This window comes from Oncorhynchus gorbuscha, linkage group LG09, assembly GCF_021184085.1.
Source record: "Oncorhynchus gorbuscha isolate QuinsamMale2020 ecotype Even-year linkage group LG09, OgorEven_v1.0, whole genome shotgun sequence".
Classification (NCBI taxonomy): domain Eukaryota; kingdom Metazoa; phylum Chordata; class Actinopteri; order Salmoniformes; family Salmonidae; genus Oncorhynchus; species Oncorhynchus gorbuscha.
Genome location: NC_060181.1, coordinates 46,768,207 through 46,795,972, shown reverse-complemented (window position 1 = coordinate 46,795,972; position 27,766 = coordinate 46,768,207). Strand labels below are relative to the sequence as shown.

Here is a 27,766-nt window from a genome sequence, read left to right as displayed (position 1 = left end):
CCGCCCGGGTGTCCTGCGTCGAAATTATTGCGTAATCTCCAGGTCCATGCGCGTTCCATTTCTTCAGAGGAGAAACCAAACTGCCACGAATGATTTATCATCGATACATATGTGAAAAACACCCTGAGGATTGATTCTAAACAACGTTTGCCATGTTTCTGTCGATATTATGGAGTTAATTTGGAAAAAAGTTCGCGTTGTAATGACTTAATTTTGGGGGGGGTTTTCTTACCCAAACGTGATGAACAAAACGGAGTGATTTGTCTACACAAATAATCTTTTTGGAAAAACTGAACATTTGCTATCCAACTGAGAGTCTCCTCATTGAAAACATCTGAAGTTCAAAGGTGAAAGATTTTACTTGAATGCTTTTCTTGTTTTTGTGAAAATGTTGCATGCTGAATGCTAGGCTTAATGCCTATGCTAGGCTATCAATACTCTTACACAAATGCTTGTTTAGCTATGGTTCAAAAGCATATTTTGAAAATCTGAAATGACAGTGTTGTTAACAAAAGGCTAAGCTTGAGAGCAAATATATTTATTTAATTTCATTTGCGATTTTCATGAATAGTTAACATTGCGTTATGGTAATGAGCTTGAGGCTATAAATAGGATCTCGGATACGGGATTGCTCGTCGCAACAGGTTAACTGACTCGCGTAGATAAATACAGGTTAAATAAAAATGAATTACAATACCTCACCTTGAGAGGATAACGGCACTGAGCCTTTTTCTAAAATGTTTCAAGAGTTGGAATACACATTGGGAGGGATCTTAGACCATTCCTTCATGCATAATCTTTCCAGATCCTTGATATTTAATTTTTATTTAACCAGGTAGGCCAGTTGAGATCAATTTCTCATTTACAACTGTGACGCCTACAACATCACAGAGTTACACATGGGATAAGTTACACACGTACAGTTGTTGAAAAAAAGTTTTGAGAATGACACAAATATTAATTTCCAAAGTTTGCTGATTCAGTGTCTTTAGATATTTTGTCAGATGTTACTATGGAATACTGAAGTATAATTACAAGCATTTCACAAGTGTCAAAGGCTTTTATTGACAATTATATGACGTTGATGCAAAGAGTCAATATTTGCAGTGTTGACCCTTCTTTTTCAAGACCTCTGCAATCCGACCTGGCATGCTGCCAATTAACTTCTGGGCCACATGCTGACTGATGGCAGCCCATTCTTGCATACTCCATGCTTGGAGTTTGTCAGAATTTGTGGGGCCTCTTGAGGATTGACCACAAATTCTTAATGGGATTAAGGTCTGGGGAGTTTCCTGGCCATGGACCCAAAATATCAATGTTTTGTTCCCCAAGCTACTTAGTTGCCTTATGGCAAGGTGCTCCATCATGCTGGAAAAGGCATTGTTCGTCACCAAACTGTTCCTGGATGGTTGGGAGAAGTTGCTCTCTGAGGATGTGTTGGCACTATTCTTTATTCATGGCTGTGTTCTTAGGCAGAATTGTGAGTGAGCCAACTCCCTTGGCTGAAAAGCAACCCCACACATGAATGGTCTCAGGATGCTTTACTGTTGGCATGACACAAGACTGATGGTAGAACTCACCTGGTCTTCTCCGGACAAGCTTTTTTTCCGAATGCCCCAAACAATCGTAAAGGGGATTCAGAGAAAATGTATTTTACCCCAGTCCTCAGCAGTCCAATCGATGTATAGTACCCTTTGCAGAATATCAGTCTGTCCTTGACACCAGGCCACCCTCCAAAAGTCTTCGCCTCACTGTGCGTGCAGATGCACTCACACCTGCCTGCTGCCATTCCTGAGCAAGCTCTGAACTGGTGGTGCCCCAATCCCACAGCTGAATCAACTTTAGGAGACGGTCCTGTCGCTTTCTGGATTTTCTCAGGCGCCCTGAAGCCTTCTTCACAACAATTGAACCGCTCTCCTTGAAGTACTTGATGATCCTATAAATGGTTGATTTAGGTGCAATTTTACTCGCAGCAATATCCTTGCCTGTGAAGCCTTTTTTTGCGCAAAGCAATGATGACGGCACGTGTTTCCTTGCAGGTAACCATGGTTGACAGAGGAAGAACAATGATTCCAAGCACCACCCTCCTTTTTAAGCTTCCAGTCTGTTATTCAAACTCAATCAGCATGACAGAGAGCTCTCCAGCCTTGTCAACACTCACACCTGTGTTAACTGACATGATGTCAGCTGGTCCTTTTGTGGCAGGGTTGAAATGCAGTGGAAATGTTTTTTTGGGATTCAGTTCATTTGAATGGCAAAGAGGGACTTTGCAAATAATTGCAATTCATCTTTTCACTCTTCATAACATTCTGGAGTATATGCAAATTGCCATCATAGAAACTGAGGCAGCAGACTTTGTGAAAATTAATATTTGTGTCATTCTCAAAACTTTTGGCCATGAATGTACAGTCAATAACACAATAGAAAAAAATATACTGTGAGGGAAAAAAGCATTTGATCCCCTGCTGATTTTGTACATTTGCCCACTGTCAAAGAAGTGATCAGTCTATAATTTTAATGGTAGGCTTATTTGAACAGTGAGAGACAGAATAACAACAAAAAAATCCAGAAAAACACATGTCAAAAATGTTCTAAATTTAATTGCATTTTAATGAGGGAAATACGTATTTGACCCCTCTGCAAAACATGACTTAGCACTTGGTGGAAAAACCCTTGTTGGCAATCAGAGGTCAGACGTTTCTTGTCATTGGCCACCAGGTTTGCACACATCTCAGGAGGGATTTTGTCCCACTCCTCTTTGCAGATCTTCCCCAAGTCATTAAGGTTTCGAGGCTGATGTTTGGCAACTCAAACTTTCAACTCCCTCCAGAGATTTCATATGGGGTTAAGGTCTGGAGACTGGCTAGGCCACCCCAGGACCTTAATGTGCTTCTTGAGCCTTTGTTGCCTTGGCTGTGTGTTTTGGGTCATTATCATACTGGAATACCCATCCACGACCCATTTTCAATGCCCTGGCTGAGGGAAGGAGGTTCTCACCCAAGATTTGATGGTACATGGCCCCGTCCAGCATCCCTTTGATGCGGTGAAGTTGTCCTGTCCCCTTAGCAGAAAAACACCCCCAAAGCATAATGTTTCCACCTCCATGTTTGACGGTGTGGATGATGTTCTTGGTGTCAAAGGCAGCATTCCTCCTCCTCCAAACACAGAGAGTTGAGTTGATGCCAAAGAGCTCCATTTTGGTCTCATCTGAACACAACACTTTCATGCAGTTGTCCTCTGAATCATTCATATTTTCATTGGCAAACTTCGGACGGGCATGTATATGTGCTTTCTTGAGCAGGGGGACCTTGCGGGCGCTGCAGGATTTCAGTCCTTCACGGCGTAGTGTTTCACCAATTGTTTTCTTGGTGACTACGGTCCAAGCTGCCTTGAGATCATTGACAAGATCCTCCCGTGTAGTTCTGGGCTTATTCCTCACCATTCTTATGATCATTGCAACTCCACGAGGTGAGATCTTGCATGAAGCCCGAGGCCGAGGAAGATTGACAGCACTTTTGTGTTTCTTCCATTTGCAAATAATTGCACCAACTGTTGTCACCTTCTCACCAAGCTGCTTAGTGATGGGCTTGTAGCCCATTCCAGCCTTATGTCGGTCTACAATCTTGTCCCTGACATCCTTGGATAGCTCTTTGGTCTTGGCCATGGTGGAGAGTTTGGAATCTGATTGATTGCTTCTGTGAACAGGTGTCTTTTATACAGGTAACAAAATGAGATTAGGGCGGCAGGGTAGCCTAGTGGTTAGAGCGTTGGACTAGTAACTGAACGGTTTCAAGTTCAAATCCCCGAGCTAACAAGGCACAAATCTGTTGTTCTGCCCCTGAACAGGCAGTTAACCCACTGTTCCTAGGCCGTCATTGAAAATAAGAATACTTTTCCCCCCCTCACTGTATATACAGTGTGTGATTAGGGAGGTAAGGTAATAAAATAGGTCATAGTGGCGAAGTAATTACAATTTAGAAATTAAATACTGGAGTGATAGATGTGCAAGTAGAGATACTGGGGTGCAAAGGAGCAAAAAAAAAAAATAACAATATGGGGATGAGGTAGATGGATGGGCTATTGACAGGTGCAATGATCTGTGAGCTGCTCTGACGGCTGATGCTTAAAGTTAGTGAGAGAGATATGAGTCTCCAGCGTCAGTGATTTTTGCAATTCGTTCCAGTCATTGGCAGCAGAGAACTGGAAGGAAAGGCGGCCAAAGGAGGAATTGGCTTTGGGGGTGACCAGTGAAATATACCTGCTGGAGCATGTGCTACAGGTGGGTGCTGCTGTGGTGACCAGTGAGCTGAGATAAGGCGGGGCATTACCTAGCAAAGACTTATAGATGACATGGAGCCAGAGGGTTTGGCGACGAATATGAAGCGAGGGCCAGCCAACGAGAGCATACAGGTCGCAGTGGTGGGTAGTATATGTTGGTGACAAAACAGACAAAATATCCTTTGTCTGCACATATGGACTACCCTCTTCAATTCAAACCACAGGTTTTCAACAGGTTTAAAGTGCGGAGACTGAGATGGCCATTGCAAAATGTTGATTTTGTGGACAATTCATTTTTCTTTGTGGATTTTAATGTATGCTTGGGTATATTGTCTTGCTGGAATATCTATTTGTGGACAAGTTTCAGTTTCTTGACAGAGGCAACCAGATTTTTGGCTAAAATGTCCTGGAACTGAGTGACGTTGACCTTACAAGTGCCCCAGGATTAGTGGAAGCAAAAATAGTCCCATAACATCAAAGTTCACCAACCATATTTTATTATAGGTAGGGGGTTATTTTCTGCTCATGCATTCTCATCTAGAAGCAAAACCCACCACTGGTGTGCGTGGCCAAAGAACTATCTTCTTGTGATCCGCCTGGAGTTTGATAAACGGCATTGGAATTTGGATTTGAACCGTTGCTTTGGTCAGATGACATGAAAATATAGCTCTTTGTCTACACACACCAGTGGTGGGTTTGGTGTTGAAAAGAGGCAGAAAAGAACAGCATACCTACTGTAAAATATGATGGTGGATCATTGATGCTATGGGGCTATTTTGCTTCCACTGGTCCTGGGGCTCTTGTTTAGGTAAACTTGGTTGCCTCTGCCTGCCAGGAGGCTGAAACTTGGCAGCAAAGTGGATCTTCCAGCAAAACAATAACCTAACCCCAAGAACATAACAAAATTCACAAACAATTGGCCACCAAATCTACAATTCAACTAATATAATGTTCTACATGTCATTCTATGCATCAACATCTCTATATTTCTTATGGTTGCAAAGGGAGGGTAAATAATTGGTAACTTTCAAAGTTGACCAGTAAACTACCAGAATTTTTGTAACTGTCAAGAATGTTAGGGAATTGTATCACTTGACATCTAGTAGCCGTTATGGGTACTTCAGATTACCACAGGAGTCTAACTATCTCTGGCCCTCCGTGTGGCCTTAACACATGTCAAATATATAAAATAAGATCATTTTAAAATACAAAATAAAAGGACAAAACTGTAGAACATTATCCTAAATATAACCCATAAACTTGGTGAACTTCCATTTCATCCCAATATCATGGTTTCAGCATGAAATATAATTTCAATGAAATAAAAATAGATACAATGTAGAAAAAGTCAAGGGGTCTGAATACTTTCCGAATGAACTGTATGTCTTTGTTGTCTATGTTTTGCCGCCAAACTGGGGGAAGTTGTGAAAAGAGTAAATAGTTGGAAGAGTTGGAGAGTTAAGTGAAAATAATGTCATTGTTGATTAAATGCTTTATTCTTTAATTCAACTTTTTCTTGAACCATATGGTCTATCCACTAGAAACTCATGGATGAATAAAAAATGAATACTATATATGAATACTTCTTTAAAACATTTCCAAAGTTCACATTGATTGCCATAGATTACATGTCAATTAAGAAACATTTCCGTAACTTTGGTATATTACCATTCGTTTTGCAACTCTACTCTTCCACTTACCGTGGAGACTTTGTTGACCACCTCAGGCATGAGCGCCAGGCCACGTGTGAAGGTGCGTGCCGCGACAAAGGCCCGTGTCAGCTGGAGGCGGAGCTTGCGCGGCACGTCACCAAACGGTTTCAGTTGCTCGGTGTGGCGGCTGACACACTCCATGTAGGAGTCACTGAACTCGTACTGGACGTTGACCAATCGGAACATCCTCTCCAGGAGGTCTTCCCAGAAGTTAGACAGCATGGAGTCCAGGTTGACTGCCCCGCTGCCCGACACATAGTAGCGCTTCAGCTCCTGGAAAAAGTGCTTGAATAGCTCCGCATTATGCACATACATCAGGCCATACGTGCGCACGAACATGTCGTTGAGCGAGTGCTCCGCATTGTCCAGCAACTCGCGGAAGAATTCTGCAGACGGGAAAGAGAGGAAGAGAGTGTAAGTACAACAATAGCACACAGCTCAAACTTAATGTCAACATCAGAGTGTGGTAACGGTAGGCTACATTTGTGATCTAATAGAATATTAATATAAAGGATTTATTATTATTAAATATTATTATTGAAGTGACTTGTTATTCAGTAAATTGTATTTGCGGCATAATGGAGCACTTTGTACATCTTCCAAAACATGTGGACGGGGGCAGATTTTATAAAGGCTAATGTCAATACCATATTTGTTCTGTCTGGGCCAAAGATGTTCAAACTACGTACGTATTCTAATAAAATGTGTTCCTCTTAAAAAACATACAGTGCCTTCAGAAAGTATTCATACCCCTTGACCTATCCACATTTAGTTGTATTAAAGCCTGAATTAAAAATGGATTCAATAAATACAAAATCTCATCAATGTACACACAATACCCCATAATGAAGACGAAGTGAAAACATGTTAATATACACTACCGTTCAAAAGTTTGGGGCCACTTTAGAAATATCCTTGTTTCTGAAAGAAAATACATTTTTTTGTCTATTTAAGAAGACCTTTTTTTCTGGAAACAGCAGTGGGAACACCCCCCTATCCACATCGATGGAACAGTAGTGGAGAGGGTAGTAAGTTTTAAGTTCCTCGGCGTACACATCACAGACAAACTGAATTGGTCCACCCACAGACAGCATCGTGAGGAAGGCGCAGCAGCGCTTCTTCAACCTCAGGAGGCTGAAGAAATTTGGCTTGTCACCAAAAGCACTCAAACTTTACAGATGCACAATCGAGAGCATCCTGTCGGGCTGTATCACCGCCTGGTACGGCAACTGCTCCGCCCACAACCGTAAGGCTCTCCAGAGGGTAGTGAAGTCTGCACAACGCATAACCGGGGGTAAACTACCTGCCCTCCAGGACACCTACACCACCCGATGTCACAGGAAGGCCATAAAGATCATCAAGGACAACAACCACCCGAGCCACTGCCTGTTCACCCCGCTATCATCCAGAAGGCGAGGTCAGTACAGGTGCATCAAAGGTGGGACCGAGAGACTGAAAAACAGCTTCTATCTCAAGGCCATCAGACTGTTAAACAGCCACCACTAACATTGAGTGGCTGCTGCCAACACACTGACTCAACTCCAGCCACTTTAATAATGGGAATTGATGGGAAATGTAAAAGTTATCACTAGCCACTTTAAACAATGCTACCTAATATAATGTTTACATACCCTACATTATTCATCTCATATTTATACGTATATACTGTATTCTATATAATCTACAGCATCTTTATGTAATACATGTATCACTAGCCACTTTAACTATGCCACTTTGTTTACATACTCATCTCATATGTATATACGGCACTCAATACCATCTACTGTATCTTGCCTATGCCGCTCTGTACCATCACTCATTCATATATCTTTATGTACATATTCTTTATCCTTTACACCTATGTGTATAAGGTAGTAGTTTTGAAATTGTTAGCTAGATTACTTGTTGGTTATTACTGCATTGTCGGAACTAGAATCACAAGCATTTCTCTACACTCGCATTAACATCTGCTAACCATGTGTATGTGACAAATTACATTTGATTTGATTTTAAATTCATCAGTCTACTCCTTCTGAGAAATTTTATTTTAAAATGGACAAAAAATGTGATTTCAAAAAACAAGGACATTTCTAAGTGACCCCAAACTTTTGAACAGTAGTGTACATTTTAGCAAATAAAACTTGGGAATCCACCTGTTGCCAATTCAATTGTTTGGACATGATTTAGGTCTCACAGTTGACAGTGCATGTTAGAGCCGACGCTATACCATGAAGTCCAAGGAACTGTCAATAGATCTCACAGATAGCATTGTGATGAGGCATATATCTGGAAGGGCATAAAACATTTTCTATTGTGTTGAAAGTTTCCAAGAGCACAGTGGTTTCCATCATTGGGAAATTGAAAAAATATTGAACTACCCAGACTCTGAGCAACCTGGCAAGAAGGACCTGGGTCAGGGAGGTGACCAAAAACCCAATGACAGAACTACAGAGTCCTTGGCTGAGATGGAAGAATGGCTGCCAGCTGGACAGGGCTTTATGGGAGAGTGGCCAGATGCAAACCACTTCTGAGAAAAAGCCACATGACAGCACGCCTGGAGTTTACAAAAAGGCACGTGAAAGACTCAGAACTTAATGCAAACGTTTCTGTGGTCTGATGAGTTTAAAAAAAACTATTTGACCTGAATTGTCTGGAGAAAACCAGGCACAGCTCATTTCTCATCTAACACCATCTCTAGCGTGAAGCATGGTGGTGGCAGCATCATGCAATGGGGATGCTTTTCAACGTCAGAGACCGGGGTCGAAGATTTACATTCTAACAGGACAATGGCTCCAAGCATACAGCCAAAGCAACGCTGGAATGGTTTCAGAACAAGAATGTGAATGTCCTTGAGTGGCCCAGGCAAAGCCCAGACTTGAATCCCCATTGAAAATCTGTGGAAAGAATCAAAGATTGCTGTTCAACACCACTCCCAATCGAATTTAACAGAGCTTGAGAAAATCTGCAATGAAGAATGGGAGAAAATCCCTAAATCCAGATGTGCAAAGCTAATACAGACAAACCCAAGACAACTGACTCACAGCTGTAATTTCTGCCAAAGGTGATTCTAAAATGAACTTATGTAAATTTGATATTTCTGTATTTTTTTTATTTTAAATGTGCAAACTTTTCTAAAAACATGTTTTCACTTTGTCATTATGGGGTATTGTGTGTAGATGGGTGAGAAAAAACATATCTAAGCTATTTTGAATTCAAGCTGTAACAAAAACCTGGAGTAAGTCAAGGTGTATGAATACTATCTGAGGGCCTGTGAAGCATACATAAATCCCAGCTCCTTACACTGCATAAACGTTAGAAAAAAAAAAAAGAATATTCTGTATGTTATCCAGAGGTTCTTTGAATGTTTCCCTCTCATCTGATTCTCACACATTGCCTTAATTTTGCTGAACCCCAGGAAGAGTAGCCCCTACTTTGGAAGTAGCTAAATGGGGATCCATAATAAATACAAATACACAAACTAACATTGTAGTGTACATTTCCACAACCAGATTGAATGTCTCCTCAATATTGTTTTTGGCAGTGTGTCTATGATCAGACAAAGCAATCACCTACAGAGATATGAACCTGGAGAAAAGTCCCATAAGCAAGCTGGTCCTGGGGCTCTGTTCACAAACACAAACAGACCCCACAGAGCCCCAGGACAACAACACAATTAGACCCAATCAAAACATGAGAAAACAAAAAGATAATTACTTGACACATTGGAAATAATTAACAAAAAAAATGTGTGACCTGTTGCCAAAAGAAAGGGAAATCAGTGAACACCATTGCAAATACAACCCATATTTCTGTTTATGTATTATCCCTTTTGTACTTTAGCTATTTACACTTAATATGACATTTGAAGTCTTTATTCTTCAGGAACTTTTGTGAGTGTAATGTTTACTGTTAATTTGATTGTTTATTTCACTTTTGTTTATCATCTACTTCACTTGTTTTGGCAATGTTAACATACTTTTCCCATGCCAATAAAGCATTTAAATTGAAATTGAATAGAGTTAGACAGAGTGGCAGAAAGAGATGCAGAGCGAGAGAATGGCAGAGCGAAACAATGGCAGAGCGAGAGAATGGCAGAGCGAGACAATGGCAGAGCGAGACAATGGCAGAGCGAGACAATGGCAGAGCGAGACAATGGCAGAGCGAGAGAATGGCAGAGCGAGAGAATGGCAGAGCGAGAGAATGGCAGAGCGAGAGAATGGCAGAGCGAGAGCGCAGTGAGACCGAGAGACAGAGAGGGAGAAGAAGCGAGACAGATACTGAGCGAGACAGACACTGAGCGAGACAGAGACTGAGTGTAAGAGAGATCCCGAGAGAGAGTAAGAGGGCGAGAGAGGGAGCGAGAGAACACGGCTATTCAATGTCTCTCCACATCAAGCCGCTGAAGCACCATCAAGCCGCTGACCACCAATGGAATTTTCTGTTGTCACATTCCATTCGTTCTCCCTGCTCCTCTTTCAATATGATTACTGCCCACCCCTCCTTTCCCTCCCCTTCCATATAGGAACCTGTACCCCCTCCACACCCACATCTCTCTCTCACGCCAATGCTTTCAGTTCCTTCAGAATGCCATCTTCAGTAGACCGGGAACAATAACCTACTTCATCCTGAGGAATGTCCATCACCCCCCCCCAAATAACACAGCACCCATCTCCCACAAATTCTCACTTGCCTCACCACTTTCTTAATGTGAACAAAATGAGCATTCCAGACTCTACGCAAAATACTTAACCTCTCTCACTGTTACATGTGTGCAAGCATACACACCCCTTTCACACTTTTCTTTTTGTATCAACTCCTCTCTCTCCCCCTTCCTTGTCCTTGTACACACAAAAAGTCCTTTCCGCTGCAGTTTCTCGGTGTGCCTTCTGCTATCTCTTAGGGAGTCACCAAACACTCCTGAACTCAGGCATCAGGACACATACACGCACACACACACTTAACAATGGCGCCAGAGAAGATGGCTGCCGTTTTACGGTCTCCTAACCAATTGTGCTGTTGGGTGTTTTTTCAAGTTATTTGAAACTTATTTGGTACATAATGTTTCTGCCACTCTCTCTTATGACCGAAAAGAGCTTCTAGATATCAGGATATCGATTACTCACCTCATACTGGAAGATTTTTATCTTTAACGAGTCAGATGCGAATAATTTCAGACACCCGACAAGGCCCTCATCCCCGTCATTCTCAGGAGAAAGAGACAGATATCTGGGAAGTAGGTTGGGGTGCCTTGTAAGGATCCGACGGCGAGTGGGTAATCTTCCTTTACCATCAGTCCTATTAGCCAACGTACAATCAATGGATAACAAATCATACAAACTATGATCACATATATCCTACCAATGGGACATTAAAAACTAATATCTTATGTTTCACCGAGTCAAGGCTGAACAACGACCTGAATAACACACAGCTGGCAGGTTTTACGTTGCATCGGCAAGATAAAAACAGCCGCCTCCGTTAAGACAAGGCGTGGCTGTCGGTGTATATTTGTAAACAACAGCTGGTGCACAAAATCTAATAGTAAGGAAGTCTCAAGGTTTTGCTCGCCTGAGGTAAAGTATCTCATGAAAAGCTGTAGACCACACTATTTACCAAGAGAGTTTTCATCTATATTTTTCATAGCTGTCTATTTACCACCACAAACTGATGCTGACACTAAGTCCGCACTCAATGAGCTGTATACGGTCAAAAGCAAACAGGAAAACGCTCATTCAGAGGCGGGCTCCTAGTGGCCGGGGACTTTAATTCAGGGAAACAAATCGGTTTTACCTAATTTCTACCAGCATGTTAAATGTGCGACCAGAGGGGAAAAAAAACTCTAGACCACCTTTACTCCATACACAGAGACGTGTACAAAGCTCTCCCACCATTTGGCAAATCTGACCACAATTATATCCTCCTGACTCCTGATTACAAGTGAAAATTAAAGCAGAAATCACCCATGACTCCCGTGTCAATAAAGAAGTGGTGAGATGACGCAGATGCGAAGCTACAAGACTGTTTTGCTAGCACAGACTGGAATATGTTCTGGGATTCTTCCAATGACATGGAGTAGTACACCACATCAGTCACTGGCTTCATCAATAGTAACCCTGGGCATACCTGATTACCTCATTTATCAAATATTACACGTTATAATTTGAGCTTCACCAAGCAGAGTTCTCTCGCAAGATTACCCACGCTCTAGTCCTTCGCTCCACAATAACCACACCAGTCCTACTGTGATCAACTCAGTACCACAGATCTGGACTTTTGGTTCCCCGCAACTGGCTAATTAACAATTATGCCCAAGGATACCTCACTTAATAACACTTATCAACTCAACTCAGTCCTGCTAGTTACCTCAGCTGTGGCCCTCATCACCTATTGATAGATTGTCCAAGCCGACCTCTCTCAGTACTCTGTCCGAGATCTGGTATCCACCTGTGCCCGCTACCTCTCAGATCATAGGCGGGTTCAGCTGCTCAATAATAAGCATGGTTTACCCTGAGATCCCAATTTCTGACCCCTGTGCACAGTTTACCCAGATCTTCAGGAGAGGTCAACAGGTGAAGTTGCAGATTACCACCATGTCACCCAAAAAATTCAGTATTCAGTACTGAAATAAATTGTCATTTCTTCAAACAGTCATTGCAATAATGAATTTTTGCAAGAACGAAACCTTCGACCCCACACTCGGAAGTGTTTTGCCGAGTGCTTAATGAAAAAACAGATGTTATATATGACCTAAAAACGCTTAGTCTGCCTGGTTCCAACCTTCCCATAAGCCACCTTGGTCTATCTCCTGCTTATTTGCACGGGATATTGTTTTACTTCAAACCCAGCTTAGTTTCCCAGATGCTAGGAAGATGAGACAAATGAGGCATTGTTCTAAACTCTTCCAGACTCTCTCTATCTCAGTCGCACACCGAATCTGGTCTATGGAATGCCAGCTTTTAGGTTTTTATCATCACATCTTAGCAGACTAACTGCATGCACAAAGCTAGAGTGGAAACCATCCCTTTACAGAAACACAGAATTAAACATTACAGAAATGTCCTACTATTTGTTAAGTATTAATTGCTAACTATTAACATCAAACAAATCAGGTAAATGTAATTTTTCTAATCACAGCAAATCGATGACTCTGTCCCCACACTGACTGTACATACATATCCCAACCAGAACCATCAAACAGGCAAAGCATCAATACAGGACTAAGATAGAATCATACTACACTGGATCCGACGCTTGTCGGATGTAGCAGGGATTGCAAACTATTACAGACTACAAAGAGAAGCACAACCGCAAGCTGCCCCGTGACAAGAGCCTACCAGACGAGCTAAATTATTTCTATGCTTGCTTTGAGGTAAGCAACACTGAAGTATGAATGAGAGCATCAGCTGTTCTGGACGACTGTGTGATCACGCTCTCTGTAGCCGATTTGAGTAAGGCCTTTAAACAGGTCAACATTCACAAGGCCGCAGGGCCAGACAGATTACCAGGACGTGTACGCAGAGCATGCGCTAACCAACTGGCAAGTGTATTCACTGACATGATCAACCTTCTGAGTCTGTAATACCTACATGTTTCAAGCAGACTACCGTACTCCCTGTGCCCAAGAACACTAAGGTAACCTGCCTGGAACACTCATGTCTGTAGCCATTTAGTGCTTTGAAAGGCTGGTCATGGCTCACAACACCATTATCCCAGAAACCCTAAACCCGCTCCAATTTGCATACCGCCCCAACAGATCCACAGATGCAATCTCTATTGCACTCCACACTGCCCTTTCCCAGCTGGACAAAAGGAACACCTATATGAGGATGCTATTCATTGACTACAGCACAGCGTTCAACACCATAGTGCCCTCAAAGCCCATCATGAAGCTAATGACCCTGGGACTAAACCCTTCCCTCTGCCACTGGATCCTGGACTTCCTGACGGGCCGCCCCCAGGTGGTAAGGGTAGGTAACAACACATCCGCCACGCTGATCCTCAACGCGGGGGCCACTCAGGGGTGCGTGCTCAGTCCCCTCCTGTACTCCCTGTTCACTCACGACTACAACACCATCAATAAGTTTTCCGATGACACAACAGTGGTAGGCCTGATCACCGTCAACGATGAGACAGCCCATAGGAAGGAGACCTGGCAGTGTGGTGCCAGGATAAGAACCTCTCCCTCAACATGATCAAGATAAAGGAGATGATTGTGGACAACAGGAAGAGGAGGGCCGAGCACGTCCCATTCTCATCTACAGGGCTGTAGCGAAGCAGGTTGAGAGCTTCAGGTTCCTTAGTGTCCACATCACCAATGAACTATCATGGTCCAAGAAGGGTGCACGACAAAGCCTATTTCCCCTCAGAAGATTTGGCATAGGTCCTCGGATCCTCAAAAAGTTCTACAGCTGCACCATCAAGACCATCCTGACTGGTTGCATCACTGCCTGGTAGAATGGCAACACCTCGGCCTCCGACTGCAAGGAACTACAGAGGGTAGTGCGTACGGCCCAGTAAATCACTGGGGTGAAGCTTCCAGCCATCCAGGACCTCTATGTCAGGGTGGTGTCAGAGGAAGGCCTTAAATTGTCAAAGACTCCAGCCACCCAAGTCATAGACTTCTCTCTGCTACGGTACGGCAAGCGGTACCGGCACGCCAAGTCTAGGTCCAAAAGGCTTCTTAACTTCTACAGCTTCCCAAACCATAAGGCTCCTGAAAAGCTAATCAAATGGCTACCCAGACGGTTTGCATTGTCCTCCCCCCTCTTTTATGCTGATGCTACTCTCTGGTTATTATCTATACATAGTCACTAACTTTACCCACATGTACATATTACCTAAATTACCTAGACTAACCTGTGACCCAAAACAGCACACCGACTCTGTACATTTACCCCCTGTATATAACCTCCCAACTGTTACTTTACTGCTGGTCTTTAATTATTTGTTATTTTTTACCTTTTCTTGTAACTAATACATACATACACACACACGCACACGCACACATGCACACATGCACACATGCACGGACTATCAGCTCCCTCCAAAGATTCTCTATTGGGTTCAGGTCTGGAGACTGGCTAGGCCACTCCAGGACCTTGAAATGCTTCTTACGAAGCCACTCCTTCGTTGCCTGGGCGGTGTGTTTGGGATCATTGTCATGCTGAAAGACCCAGCCACGTTTCATCTTCAATGCCCTTGCTGATGAAGGAGGTTTTCACTCAAAATCTCATGATACATGCCCCCATTCATTCTTTCCTTTACACGGATCAGTCGTCCTGGTACCTTTGCAGAAAAACAGCCCCAAAGCATGATGTTTCCACCACCATGCTTCACAGTAGGTATGGTGTTCTTTGGATGCAACTCAGCATTCTTTGTCCTCCAAACACAATGAGTTCAGTTTTTACCAAAAAGTTATATTTTGGTTTCATCTGACCATATGACATTCTCCCAATCTTCTTCTGGATCATCCAAATGCTCTCTAGCAAACTTCAGATGGGCCTGGACATGTACTGGCTTAAGCAGGGGGACACGTCTGGCACTGCAGGATTTGAGTCCCTGGCGGCGTAGTGTGTTACTGATCGTAGGCTTTGTTACTTTGGTCACAGCTCTCTGCAGGTCATTCACTAGGTCCCCCCGTGTGGTTCTGGGATTTTTGCTCACCGTTCTTGTGATCATTTTGACCCCACGGGGTGAGATCTTGCGTGGAACCCCAGATCAAGGGAGATTATCAGTGGACTTGTATGTCTTCCATTTCCTAATAATTGCTTCCACAGTTGATTTCTTCAAACCAAGCTGCTTGCCTATTGCAGATTCAGTCTTCCCAGCCTGGTACAGGTCTACAATTTTGTTTCTGGTGTCCTTTGACAGCTCTTTGGTCTTGGCCATAGTGGAGTTTGGAGTGTGACTGTTTTTCGAGGTTGTGGACAGGTGTCTTTTATACTGATAAGTTCAAACAGGTGCCATTAATACAGGTAACGGGTGGAGGACAGGGGAACCTCTTAAAAGTTACAGGTCTGTGAGAGCCAGAAATCTTGCTTGTTTGTAGTTGACAAAATACTTATTTTCCACCATAATTTGCAAATAAATTAATAACAAATCCTATAATGAGATTTTCTGGATTTTTTTTTCATTCTGTCTGTCATAGTTGAAGTGTACCTATGATGAAAATTACAGGCCTCTCATCTTTTTAAGTGGGAGAACTTGCACAATTGGTGGCTGACTAAATATGTTTTTGCCCCACTGTACACACACACACACACACACACACACACACACACACACACACACACACACACACACACACACACACACACACACACACACACACACACACACACACACACACACACACACACACACACACACACACACACACACACACGTATGTGTGTATGTCACTGAGTAGACTGATCCACAATCCACTGTACATGTAAGGCTGTACAGTGAAATAAGTATGCCACCAATGCAATGCTGAAGTATAATACATCTAGTGTGATTTCAACATCTTGTCAAATTAACAAATTATAGTCTTTTGTTGATTTTAAATAACAACAATCCAACCCCTTTTAGCATGATTACTCAATTACGGCATAATTATACTATTTGTATTCATTTGCGTCACTGTCAATGACATACTTTTAATTTGAAGGCTAACTGCAAAGTCCACTATTGTGGCTTATCCTTGTTGTGGCTAGCTTCACAGATGGGTCCGACCACCAAATAAGAATTGTCTTATAAATTAGGGTTATTTTAGATGATGACACCTAGCTATACAGTTCGCTAACGAACTGTAGCTACTGAAATAGGTTGTCGTTTTGCTATGTTTTTAGGGAAGAACATTGTTTGCCTCCATGAGTTAGCAACTTTACCAGCATCATAGCATACGTATCGATGAATCGTTGTGACATATGAAATACGAGTGAGTTATTACACTATGTAAAAAAAATTATGAAATCATTCAATTATTATGTGACGAACAGTCATATTCAGGTCCTGATTGGTCAACAAACTTATTTGACACATCAAAGTGTTATTTGACATGTATCTTTCTTGACACGCAAAGACCCAAACGGCGTTCCGTAGCAATCCTGGTTGAGAATGATGCTTTGATGATGTTATACCGGTAATGGGGACATGTAAAATGACAACAAAATAACTTTTTGGTCATTGTGTGTGTGTGTGTGTGTGTGACCTTTATTTAACTAGGCAAGTTAGTTAAGAACAAAATCTTATTTACAATGACAGCCTACGCCAGCCAAACCCGGACGACGCTGGGCCAATTGTGCGCCGCCCTATGGGACTCCAAATCACGGCCGGATGTGATACAGCCTGGATTCAAACCAGGGACTGCAGTGACGTCTCTTGCACTGAGATGCAATGCCTTAACACACACACATGGACGCAGTGGTCTAAGTATTTAACTGTACTAGAATGCTTAAAAGGTCGTTAAAATGTTAAATCGGATATCGGTATCGTTTTTTTGGCAAGGAAAATATCAGATATCGGTATCGGACAAAAATGTCATCGGTGCATCACTAAACTGCATTGTTGGTTAAAGGCTTGTAAGTAAGCATTTCACTGTCAGGTCTACACCTATTGTATTCGGTGCATGTTACAAATAAAATGTGATTTGATTCGGCACTGTCAATTCCACCAAAATTCTGGCCCACTAAAAAGATAAACAGGGTGGAGGTGGCTTGGTGCCGTTTAAATTCAGAGCTTTTTTTTTACTCCAAATCCCTGCTGTGTCGCTAAGGATACCAGAAACACTGGTATCCTCACCTCCCAGCATGGCCACACACCCCACACAAAGACAGGAGAGAGGGCACCAAGCTCAATTGACAGAGATTAAAACAAAAGAAGGTTATTCTACCACAAGTTTAAAGTCTGTGAAAGAAGACATGATGGGAGGTGGAGGAGTTGGTAGAGGGTAGGACAGGCCCTATCAGTTGTCTTCTTACACCTCCTCCATTCTATGCAGCCAAGTCAAATCTACATTTTATTAGTCACATGCTTCGTAAACAGCAGGTGTGGACTAACATGCTAACCACACCGCCAGAGTTGCAAAATAAATGTACACATACATTTTATTCAATAATTTCATCCAAACTGCTCCCGCGTCTCAACGAGCATCTGCGTAGCCAGGCATTAAAATTGAACTTGGTTCCATTTTTGATGTGCTGCAAGTTCCACCTCTCCTATCTCCTCATTGGTTTTTAGGAGCATATACCCACATGGGTGATTGAAAGAAACTGAGGTCCACACTCCAGTCAAAGTTGGTTGCCAACTGCCATTTAAAGTCCACAGAAGAATTAGACTGGAGGAGAGATTACTAGAAACTAACTAACCCTTTTATCTGTGGATTAATTTTTGGAGTGGAGAACACACAATTTTGTGTGACTCAAAATAGGTCCAAATTCTACAAAGACACAGAAAAAAAGTAACTTGTGCATTTCAGGTAAAATAACAACCCAATGTTTATATCCCAGGAAAACGTAGCAAGCTAGCTAGTAAGCAACAGCAAGCAAGCTAGCTAAATGTCCATGATTGTTTCATGTGTTTGGACCTGTCCCCAAATGAATATAGTTTAGAATGTATTAAAAGACACAATGAGTAACAATAACTTGGCAATATACAAGGTGTACCAGTACCACCACTTCACAGCCAATAGATTCTCCCTGGCAAAGATGTATATGCTACTGAGGAATAGAGTACCACAAGGTAGCACAAAACTCCCTTCTAGTTGTAACTTCTGGTACTTTTTAAATATCGATTAGAGTGGAGTGGTTCTCAGGCTGAAGTCAAGGCCTCTAGTATGAAAGCAGCATTACACAGGAGTCTTGCTTCGTCATTTAAAACGGTTTATGACAACAGCCAGCAATCAGCTAGGCCATGGAGCAGCTTACACACACTCCCTTTTCCATCAAAAAACATCCCTGCTGCTCAGCCACTGGTTAAGGAAAATGTAGGTGAAAGGTTACAGGAGAGAGAGCATAGTGTGTAGGGAAACACTAAGGACGTATGAGGCAGTATAGACACTAAGCCTATATGTGTTTATGTTTGTTTGAGAATCTGACTGTAGATCCTGACAGCAAGAATCTTGTTAGACAAAGAGAGCTTGGAAGAATGTTGTCCTTCCTCTGTGAAGTTAGGCTTTCTTATTCCTCAGTGACTTGCTTTGTTGCTATTTCCATATGTTCCCCCTGCTGTCCCTGAAGTATGAAACACTGATGTTGGGCCCAATTCATCACCTCAGAGGAGCTGACCAATCCCCTTTGCAAGCCTCCCTCCCCTTCATCCTATAAAGACAACTGGACATCACACCTTCCCCTCCCTTCCACCCCACTAATCCATGTCCCAGCCCAGGCAGTAATTGCACCCTATTTGTGCCAATTAGTCTTTGCATGGGGAGAGAAAAGAGAGGGGGAGAGGGAGCATGGGATAAAGAGTGAGCGTGGGAGAGAGGGAGGGGAAGAGATATCAAGAGAAGGAGTGGGGAGGGAGGGAAGAGCGAGAAAGCGAGTTAGGGTGAGGGAGCAAGAAAGAGAAAGGGAGGGGAATGAGAGAGGGAGCGTGAGAGTGGGAGGGGTGAGAGAGCGAGCAAGGAGGGAGGGAGAGAGCGAGAGAGAGCTCCGGTTACAGCATTGTTGCGTCAGCTATTTGTTTAATTGTTATTTTTCCCTTTATGTTTTTATTAACGATCCCAATTTTGTTAGTATGTGTGTCTATGCATACACGTAAGGCTGTGTGTGTATTTAACGTGGCCATCAACAGATGAGCCATTAGCCACTGTTACATCATCATTACCTTCAGCCACTGTAAATACAATGAGCCTCAGACCTTTCCTTTGGCAGATCTGTTCATAGGAAATAGCTGCTTCTGGTCGTCTCAATGTGAGAATTGGGGAAATAATGGGAGAGAGCAACCGGAGCTGGTCACTATCCAGTGAGAGAGTGGTCTAATGGCTCTGGTGGAGGATTGCACAGCATGGCTTTTGTAAAGGTATCCCACATCTAACCGTTCTGAGAGACAAGCCAACCTGCACACCCAGATAAAGAACATACGAGAGCGAAAGGGCAGCAGTACAACACATGAAGGGAGGAGAAAGAGTGCTGGCAATGAGTCATAACAAAGGACAAAAGGGGGAGCAGGGTTCTGCACCAGCCTTTTTCAGTTCATGGCACCAGCCTTTTTCAGTTCATGGCACCAGCCTTTTTCAGTTCATGGCACCAGCCTTTTTCAGTTCATGGCACCAGCCTTTTTCAGTTCATGGCACCAGCCTTTTTCAGTTCATGGCACCAGCCTTTTTCAGTTCATGGCACCAGCCTTTTTCAGTTCATGGCACCAGCCTTTTTCAGTTCATGGCACCAGCCTTTTTCAGTTCATGGCACCAACCTAATGTGTGTTCAACACCGGTTGAATATGTCTGGTGTCAGTAAACGTCTGCAAAACAGCGTAATGTAATTGTTGCCACAGCAGAGCTGGTTAGGCTGTTTTCATGTTATCAAGAGGTAAACAAATCATTGGCCAGAGCATCAAGTCTGCACTCCGAGAGCGAAACAAGATGGGTGGGGCTAAAGCCTAAGAGGGTGTGAACTACTGATATGACATTTTTGGCCAATTCCGATATCCAATATTTTCCTTGCCAAAAACCAACCGATAACCGATATTTAACAGTTTTGCAGCCTTTTAAGCATTCTAGTACAGTTAAAGAGTTAACACACGGACACAGCGGTCTAAGGCACTGTATATATATGTATGTATATAAATGTATATTTCTGTGATAGATATACCTATCTAAACATGAATGCATACAAATACACATACATAAACTCAGCAAAAAAAGAAACGTCCCTTTTTCGGGACCCTGTCTTTGAAAGATAATTCGTAAAAATTCAAGTAACTTAAAAGATCTTCCTTGTAAAGGGTTTAAGTTCTTGGTGACGGGGCAGTATTTTCATGTCCGGATGAAATGCATGCCCAAATTCAACTGCCTGCTACTCATCCCCAGAAGATAAGATATGCATAGTATTAGTAGATGTGGATAGAAAACACTGTAGCATGTCTGTGAGTATAACATAACTTATTTATCAGGTGAAACCCAGAGGACTAACCATTCAGATTTTATTAGGTTACTCTTTTCAATGGGTTTTCATTGGGAATCCAGATTTCTAAGGGACCTTCTTGCAGTTCCTATCGCTTCCACTGGATGTCAACAGTCTTTAGAAATTGGTTGAGGTTATTCCTTTGTGTATTGAAGTACAGCCATCTTGAACGAGGGTCACTTGAAGTGTACTGTTAGATAGAGGCGCGTAACCAGAAAGCTAGCTTCAGTTTGTTTTCTTCCTGTATTGAACACAGATCATCCCATCTTAAATTTGATCGATTATTTACGTAAAAAAATACCTAAAGTTGTATTACAAAAGTAGTTTGAAATATTTTGGCAAAGATTACAGGTAACTTTTGAGATATTTTGTAGTGACATTGAGCAAGTTGGAACCGGTGCCTTTTTGGATAAAACGTGCCAAATAAATGGCCATTTTGGATACATATCGACGGAATTAATCGAACCATATGTGATGTTTATGGGACATATTGGAGTGCCAACAAAAGAAGCTCGTCAAAGGTAAGGCATGAATAATATTTTTATTTCTGCGTTTTGTGTCGCGCCTGCAGGGTTGAAATATGGTTTCTCTTTTTAATTACGGAGGTGCTATCCTCAAATAATAGCATCGTTTGCTTTCACCGAAAAGCCTTTTTGAAATCTGACATGTTTAATGGATTCACAACAAGTGTAGCTTTAATTTGCTATCTTGCATGTGTGATTTAATGAAAGTTTGATTTTTATAGTAATTTAGTTGAATTTGGCGCTCTGCATTTTCTCTGGCTTTTGGCCAGGTGGGACGCGTCCCACATATCCCAGAGAGGTTAAACATTGTTTCCCATGCTTGTTCAATGAACCATAAACAATTAATGAACATACACCTGTAGAAAGTTCTTTAAGACACTAAAAGAGTACAGACAGTAGGCAAATAAGGCCACAATTATGAAAACTTAGTGTCCTAAGAGGCCTTTCTACTGACTGAAAAACACCAAAAGAAATATGCCCAGGGTCCCTGCTCATCTGTGTGAACGTGCCTTGGGCATGCTGCAAGGAGGCATGAAGACTGCAGATGTGGCCAAGGCAATAAATTGCAATGTCTGTACTGTCAGTCGCCTAAGGCAGCACTACAGGGAGACAGGACAGACAGCTGATCGTCCCTCACAGTGGAAGGCCACGTGTAACAACACCTGTACAGGATCAGTACACCCGAACATCACACCTGAGGGACAAGTACAGGGTGGCAACAACAACTTCCCGAGTTACACCAGGAACGCACAACCCCTCCATCAGTGCAGACTGTCCGCAATAGGCTGAGAAAGGCTGGACTGAGGGCTTGTAGGCCTGTTGTAAGGCAGGTCCTCACCAGACATCACCGGCAACAACGTTGCCTATGGGCACAAACCCACCATCACTGGGCCAAACAGGACAGGCAAACACTGCTCTTCATTGACGAGTTGCGGTTTTGTCTCACCAGGGGTGATGGTCGGATTCGCGTTTATCGTCGAAGGAATGAGCTTTACACCGAGGCCTGTACTCTGGAGCGGAATCGATTTGGAGGTGGAGGGACTGAGCGTGTTGTCATTGCAGGCAATCTCAACGCTGTGCGTTACAGGGAAGACATCATCCTCCCTCATGTGGTACCCTTCCTGCAGACTCATCCTGACATGACACTCCAGCATGAAAATAGCACCAGCCATACTGCTCATTCTGTGCATGATTTCCTGCAAGACAGGAATGTAAAGTGTTCTGCCATGGCCAGCGAAGAGCCCAGATCTCAATCCCATTGAGCACGTCTGGGACCTGCTGGATCGGAGGGTGATGGCTAGGGCCATTCCCCCAGAAATGTTAGGGAACTTGCAGGTGCCTTGGTGGAAGAGTGGGGTAACATCTCAATTTAAAAAAACAGGCAAATCTGGTGCAGTCCATGAGGAGGAGATGCACTGCAGTACTTAATGCAGCTGGTGATCACACCAGATACTGACTGTTATTTTTTATTTTTAACCCCCTTGTTCAGGGACACATTCAATTTCTGTTAGTCACATGAGTTTATTTATTAATATATATATATATATATATTTATTTAATATATATATATATTTAATATATATATATTTATATATATATATATATATATATATATATATGTTTTTTTCTCATTTAACCTTCATTTAACTAGAACACATTTTTATTTACAACGACGGCCTACCCCGGCCAAACCCTAACCCCTTGTGATACAGTCTGGAATCAAACCAGGGCCTGTAATGACACCTCTAGCACTGAGTGTCTTAGATCGCTGTGCCACTCGGGAGTCTTACACACAAAAGTACACATGGATTCTGTACTGTAGATATGTGGAAGAGACTGAGTAGGGGCCTGAGGGCACACTGTTGTGAAATCTGTGAATGTACTGTAATGTTTTTAAAATTGTATAACTACCTTAACTTTGCTGGAACCCAGGAAGATTAGCTGCTACCTTGTATCCATAAATACAAAATTGTCCCGTTTCCATTCGTCAGTGACTCAGCATTGTCACATGTTCCCATGTCACCCACAATAGGGCAGGCAGTGGAAACCCGATGAGGATATTTACACACACAAAGGTGGAATTGCCAACAGACAGGTAGACTTGGTGTCTTAGCTGCATGCAGCCAGTGCACAGGCAGGTGGGACATAAATGGACTGATACAGTAGGAAGGTAGGTGTGTGTGTGGGCATGTGTCTCGATCTCTCCCTTACGATCAAATTGGCTGTGCCTCTGTTTGAAGGTGCTCTGTAGGTGGGAGTTGAGCTGGGAGATGGGGGCCTTCAGGTCTGAGTGGCTCTGCTGGCTCAGCTTTTCCTCCATCTCCAGGGTACAGCATGAGTAGCCCTGAGGACACACCTTTAGGGGGGCTCCTACAGGCACAGACAGGGGAGAGAAAATCCTGTTACACACTACACAGTTGTGGACAAAAGTTGAGAATGACACAAATATTAATTTTCAAAGTCTGCTGTGTCAGTTTGTATGATGGCAATTTGCATATGCTCCAGAATGTTATGAAGAGTGATCAGATGGAATTGCAATTAAATGCAAAGTCCTTCTTTGCCATGCAATTGAACTTAATCCCCCCAAAACATTTCCACTGCATTTCAGCCCTGCCACAAAAGGACCAACTGACATGTCAGTGATTCTCTCGTTAACACAAATGCGAGAGTTGATGAGGACAAGGCTGGAGATCCCTCTGTCATGCTGATTGAGTTTGAATAACAGACTGGAAGCTTCAAAAGGAGGGTGGTGCATGGAATCATTGTTCTTCCTCAGTCAAACATGGTTACCTGCAATGTAACACGTGCGGTCATCATTCCTTTGCACAAAAGGGGCTTCACAGGCAAGGATATTGCTGCCAGTAAGATTGCACCTAAATCAACCATTTATCGGATCATCAAGAACTTCAAGGAGAGCGGTTCAATTGTTGTGAAGAAGGGTTCATGGCGCACAAGAAAGTCCAGCAAGCTCCAAGACCGTCTCCTAAAGTTGACTTAGCTGCGGGATCGGGGCACCACCAGTACAGAACTTGCTCAGGAATGGCAACAGGCAGGTGTGAGTGCATCTGCACGCACAGTGAGGCGAAGACTTTGAGGATGCCCCGGTGTCAAGAAGGGCTGCAAAAAAGCCACTTCTCTTCAGGAAAAACATCAGGGACAGACTGATATTCTGCAAAAGGTACAGGGATTGGACTGCTGAGGACTGGGATAAAGTCATTTTCTCTGATGAATCCCCTTTCCGAATGTTTGGGGCATCTGGAAAAAAGCTTGTCCGGAGAAGACAAGGTGAGCGCTACCATCAGTCCATTGTCATGCCAACAGTAAAGCATCCCGAGACCATTCGTGTGTGGGGTTGCTTCTCAGCCAAGGGGGTGGCTCACTCAATTTTCCCTAAGAACACAGCCATGAATAAAGAATGGTACCAACACATCCTCCAAGAGCAACTTCTCCCAAACACCCAGGAACAGTTTGGTAAGGAACAATGCCTTTTCCAGCATGATAGGTATAACTTTTGCCTTATGGCAAGGTGCTTCAAGTGGCTCGGAGAATAAATCATCAATATTTTGGGTCCATGGCTAGGAACCTCCCACATAATGCATTTCATGTAAAACATTTAATCCTTTTTTAATACCTCAAGCACTTAGTCACTCAGCACTAGACAAATCAAAGAAAGTGAACTTTAAAATGTGATGTAGTTTTATTGGAATTTGCAGCTGTTGTTGGTATGTAAAGAATCTGCTAAATTATGACATGACTTACCGCATCTTTAAGTGAATAAGGTGCCTTGTGAATCAGCAGAAAATATAGAATAATGCTCAAGAAATAATGTCTTTTTCTATTTTAACTCCACAGTAAGCAACGCATTCTCTAACTTCCCTTAAATGGGCAACCCAGTAATAGAATTTAACATATGGTGTCCCAGGCCTCCCTGCTTCACACAAATCAAACTTTATTTGTCACATGCGCCAAATACAACAAGTGTAGACTTCACAGTGAAATGTTTACTTACAAGCCCTTAACCAACAGCGCAGTTCAAGAAGAGTTAAGAAAATATTTACCAAGTAGACTCAAATAAAAAGTAATTATAAAAAGTAACACAATAAGAATAACGAGGCTATATACAGGGGCACCGGTACCAAGTCAGTGTGTGGGGGTAGAGGTTAATTGAAGTAATTTGTACATGTTGGTGGGGGTGAAGTGACTATGCTTAGATAATAAACAACGAGTAGCAGTACAAAAGAGAGGGGGGATTCCATGTAAATTGTCCAGTGGCGATTATATTAAATTGTTCACAAGTCTTATGGCTTGGGGTTAGAAGCTGTTGAGGAGCCTTTTGGTCCTAGACTTTGCACTCCGGTACCACTTGCCATGTGGTAGCAGAGAAAACTGTCTATAACTTGGGTGACTGGAGTCAGACACTTTTATGGGCTTTCCTCTGACACCACCTACTGTATAGGTCCTGGATGGCAGGGAGCTTGGTTATGTACTGGGCCGTTCGCACTACCCTCTGTAGCGCCTTACGGTCAGATGCCGAGCAGTTGCCATACCAGGCGGTGATGCAACCGGTCAGGATGCTCTCGATGGTGCAGCTGTATAACTTTATGAGGATCTGGGGACCCATGCCAAATCTTTTCAGTCTTCTGAGGGGGATTAGGTTTTGTCATGCCCTCTTCACGACTGTCTTGGTATATTTGGACCATGATAGTTCATTGGTGATGTGGACAAAGGAACTTAAAACTCTCGACCCGCTCCACTACAGCCCTGCCGATGTTAATTGGGTCCTGTTTGGCCCGCCTTTTCCTGTAGTCCATGATCAGCTCCTTTGTCTTGCTCACATTGAGGGAGAGGTTGTTGTCCTGGCACCACACTACCAGTTCTCTGACCTCCTCCCTATAGGCTGTCTCATCATTGTCGGTGATCAGGCCTACCACTGTTGTGTCATCAGCAAACTTAATGATGGTGTTTAACCATGCAGTTGTAGGTGAACAGGGATACAGGAGGGGACTAAGTACACACCCCTGAGGGGCCCTGGTGTTAAGGATCAGCGTGGCAGACGTGTTGTTACCTACTCTTACCACCTGGGGGCAGCTCGTCAGGAAGTCCAGGATCCAGTTGTAGAGGGTTTAGTCCCAGGGTGCTTAGCTTAGTGATGAGCTTCGTGGGCACTATGGTGTTGAACGCTAAGCTGTAGTCAATGAACAGCATTCTCACATAGGTGTTCCTTTTGTCCGTAGGTACAGAAGTGTAACTCAATATGTTTACCCTGGAAAACCATCTATCCAAAAAAAAGAAAAAGTTTAATTTAATGCGAGTTATTTATTCTCAACGTGACGTCTGATAGCAACCATCCGTCCAAACGTTATATGGCGGGCTTCTGCAGCTGTTGCTCATTTGGGAGTAGTACACACACACACACACACACACACACACACACACACACACACACACACACACACACACACACACACACACACACACACACACACACACACACACACACACACACACACAGTGGGGTGGACTAATAAAGACAGGCTTGAGCAGGGGAGAGAAGTTTGAGTGCGGATATTAAACTAACCTCACCTATAAACTTCCACCCTGGAGAAGGCACAGTGATGCCGAAACATTGGTGTTTTGCCCAATAAATGACTGGGAGTTTATATATGGAGTGTGCGACTATAAAAATAGTTTATTTGCCGTTAGTCAGCACCTACACACAATTTCTGGATGTGCAGCAGAAACGAGCTTAACCTGACAATTTTAGCAATTTCTTAGCGCTGACATCCCATCTGGAGACGTCAGTCTCTCTTCTCTTCTAACCCACGGAATCATTCGAAATCAAACTAAGCCCTCTGCTCTGCTGTACGGAACAATTGACAAGTTTGACAAAGAGTGGTCAAAGTGGACTCAACCTCAAATTATCACAGGGGTTGGAGTGGTGCTGCAGCACGGTGGATAGGAGAAGCGAAGAGGCTGAATGCAAAGTTGCAGCTGTAATAACGTTTCCTTTTTCTTTTTAAAGGTGGCTGTTGGAATTTGGGAACAACACAGGGGTTCTTCACTCCGCCCAGGCTCCCAATGGCATGTTTGGGTTTCCCCCAACAGTGCTCCGCTCGCTCAGTCAGCGACTCTGGCCCTTCCCGTC

General features: G+C 43.1%; 1 protein-coding gene across 2 annotated transcripts in view; it reads right to left on the bottom strand.

The window, feature by feature from the left end:
* LOC124043716 (glypican-4-like) overlaps positions 1-27,766 on the bottom strand; it is an 86,829-nt gene that overhangs the window by 4,584 nt on the left and 54,479 nt on the right. The window contains exons 2-3 of one of the 2 annotated variants that reach the window (XM_046362599.1): positions 23,833-23,991; positions 5,979-6,376 (exon numbers count right to left, since the gene is read on the bottom strand). In XM_046362599.1, the coding sequence (XP_046218555.1) occupies positions 5,979-6,376; positions 23,833-23,991 (557 nt within the window). The remainder of the gene's footprint in view (positions 1-5,978; positions 6,377-23,832; positions 23,992-27,766) is intronic. The other variant, XM_046362600.1, reaches the window with a different exon arrangement.